This window comes from Nelumbo lutea, chromosome 2 (assembly GCF_056320005.1).
Source record: "Nelumbo lutea isolate HS-2025 chromosome 2, American lotus-T2T, whole genome shotgun sequence".
In the NCBI taxonomy this organism is placed as follows: domain Eukaryota; kingdom Viridiplantae; phylum Streptophyta; class Magnoliopsida; order Proteales; family Nelumbonaceae; genus Nelumbo; species Nelumbo lutea.
In genome coordinates, this window is record NC_142685.1 from 11940968 (window position 1) to 11943844 (window position 2877).

The 2877-nt window shown below is 43.5% G+C and overlaps 1 protein-coding gene across 1 annotated transcript; it reads right to left on the minus strand.

The window, feature by feature from the left end:
* Positions 1–323: 323 nt before the first annotated feature.
* LOC148868591 (dehydration-responsive element-binding protein 2C-like) lies at positions 324–2373 on the minus strand. Its single transcript, XM_088967160.1, has 2 exons — positions 2231–2373; positions 324–1741 (listed from the first exon to the last, which is right to left on the minus strand). Exons 1-2 carry the CDS (start codon positions 2251–2253, stop codon positions 655–657), a joined length of 1110 nt encoding a protein of 369 aa, XP_088823286.1. The 5' UTR covers positions 2254–2373; the 3' UTR covers positions 324–654.
* Positions 2374–2877: the final 504 nt, after the last annotated feature.

Below are 2877 nucleotides of genomic sequence, written 5' to 3' on the forward strand. Positions count from 1 at the left end.
GTTGACTCTTATGGGGATTCTTTTTCTAAATTTTGAGGGAGATCTTTTAGGAAGGAATTAAATACACTAAACCGAGTAGGAAGGTGCGCATTTACCCTGATAAATAATTTAATGAAAACGAACGGGGCGTTAAAGTATAGCAGCAGACCAAACGCCAAACAAGATTGATACGATATCCCCCATGAACTCTCTCTTTTGGAGCTTTCAATCCTCCGACACAAAGAGGGAAGAACACACGAAATTTATATACAGGAAAAAGACTACAACCATATTGATTATTGAATTGATAACATCCTTATCACAAAGTCCAAGAGTGTCTAATCTCTACTAATGCCAACTCTGTCTGCTTTCTATTTCTGTTGTGTTTCTTCGTTTTATATATATTTACAAGAAATGAATTAGAACCCAGAGATAACCTGATCATCTGTACAACATATGCCGTATCAGTTGGTAAGAAGGTAAGGGGAAAAAAAGCCGGAGGATGGAAAAACAAATGCACCAGCCAAATTCTCCAATCTAAAAACCTATAGAGAATCAGCTTACTTACCTCTGGTCCCAACAGTTGAGTGAAAGACCACCCAAAAACATTATAAAGAACAAAGAATAACAAAACAAGATCAATTAAGTGTACACCGCTGCCTTGTCTCTTTGGTCCTAAAAACCTAAATCAGGGAAACCCAACTCCAGCGATCCTTGTTCACCATACAACCCGTAATTGTAATCTCCCTCCTGTTTCATGGGATCTTGTCCCGCAGGCTTCAAGAAATCATAACTGTAATCCATGCTCGCGGGTGACTGCTCCATATGGTACAAGCTCCCAAGCAACTTTGCGTCTGGGTTCTGCAGCTGATAAGAAAGATCTGACGGACTCCCACACTGCAATTGGTCAGAGACAACACCCAACTCCTGCTGCAATTCGGGTCCAGGGGTGTCGTTATCTAGCATTCCCAATAGCTCTTCCATATCAAACAGTTCTTCCGTTGGGAAATTCTGTATATCTTCTTGACCACACCCGTTCCCATTGAATTGACCGGAGCGTACTGGGTCCTGGGAGATCTCGTACCCTCTGAGCAGATCTGGATTCATGGGTTGTACCGACTCCTCTTTAGACTCTTTCTTGACTATACTCATAGGAGCATCTGCTTCCATGGCAATATGGGGACGACTGTTGATTCCGAATTCGCATAGTTCACGTTTAGGTTGTACCTTAGGGACATTCGCCTTGGATTCCTCGGACAAGCAGACTTCGGAATGGTTGGATGTAGTGGAGGAATCGGATGTTGATGGAGTAGTGGCGGAACCGGATGTTGGAGTAGTAGCGGAACCGGATGTTGATGGAGTAGTGGCGGAATATGACGACTCCTTCGATGTAGAGCATTCCGGAAGGTTAAGGCGTGCACAGGGACCGTACATAGCTCTAGCAGCTTCATCGTAAGCACGAGCAGCTTCAAGGGCAGTCGCGAATGTTCCCAACCAGAGTCTGCTTCCTCTGTTCGGTTCACGAATCTCTGCAACCCACTTTCCCCACGTCCGTTGCCTCACGCCTCTGTAGTTGCAGCGTGAATTTTCGGGACCTCCTTTTCCTCTCATACATCCTTTCTTTGAGCCCTTGGCAGGTACTTTTCGAATCAGTTTTCCTTCATCACCGGCAACATCAAGTTGGTCGTTGAACTCTTTCCACTTAGAAAGTCTCTCTGCTATGGACTCACACCCATTGCGTCTACTTCGCGACTTTCTCTTTCTGCCATGATTCAAGGGAAGAGAAGTAGAGTTAAATACCAGTTCACAAGCGCCCATATTAATTGTTTCGAAGAATCAATGACAATCTGCATTCAAAGACCTTGTGCACATGCAATACTGTGTGTAAAATAGAAAAACCCTTAACTTAATAGGACGGAAACAATATCCCGAGCGGTCCAAGACTTCTATTTGGTGACTGTTTTTAACTCCTACCAGGAATCTGAAGCAAAGCCCTTTCAACAAATAGGAGCATGACAAGACCAAATCTTACCAGGAATCACAGGGGAAACTCCATAAACAAGGAAGAGTACTCGAAGATGATGAGGCCACAATCAAAACCAAACCAAGATCTCGCACAAAGTCTAAATATTTTATACTTCAAGTATGACACGAAATCCCTCTAAAACATAGGGGTATAAAGAAAATCCACTTTGACACGAAATAGAAACAAGGGGGAAAAATCGAAAAAGGAAAGTCGAAAGCGATTCACCTCTCTTTGATCAGCGACGACATGCAAACTTCACTTCTCTGGTTCTGTGTCGTCCAAAGCTCGCTCCGATATGAGTTTGTTTGGTATTCCTTATTTTTGATCTTTCTCTTCAACTTCTTGGGGACTAAGAAAACTCTCCTCGCTTAAAGCTACACGACTATTTATAGCCTTCTCGAGATATTTCTAAATCATTTAAATATCAGTGACGTGGTGGGTTTTATTGTCGTGGCGCGTCTCTGACCGCTAATTTGGACACGTGGCAGAGGAACCTTCCCGAACACAAACTGGCTCCTTTGTCCTTTCCCAAGCTCGGCCATCGCTTTCTTGGAGCCGAAGGTTTGCCTTTCTTTCGGCTTTGCCTCCTTTTTCCGTGTTCTCTCAATTGCCCGGAGACAATTCTCGAAATCTCTTTATTGCCCTCACCTTTACTAGACGCTTTTTCTCCACCAAATTACTGTTGTACCCCTATCATAATGGTCGGAATTCCGGATTCGTTCAACAGTGGTGTAAGATGTTCCGTGATAACTGATAGGTAGTACCGTAGTAGTATTGCATATTGAAGTGGATCCCAATCTGACGACAAATGGGCGACATATTGACGAGCGATCATGTACATCGAAAATGAGTAAACCATTGGATTAGCATCC

Excerpts from the sequence above, each read along its gene's own strand:
- LOC148868591 (XM_088967160.1), bottom strand. The coding sequence starts at position 2,253 with ATGTCGTCGCTGATCAAAGAGAG. Across the intron at positions 1,742-2,230 it reads TCGTCGCTGATCAAAGAGAG|AAAGAGAAAGTCGCGAAGTA; the intron begins GTGAATCGCTTT and ends GAATCATGGCAG.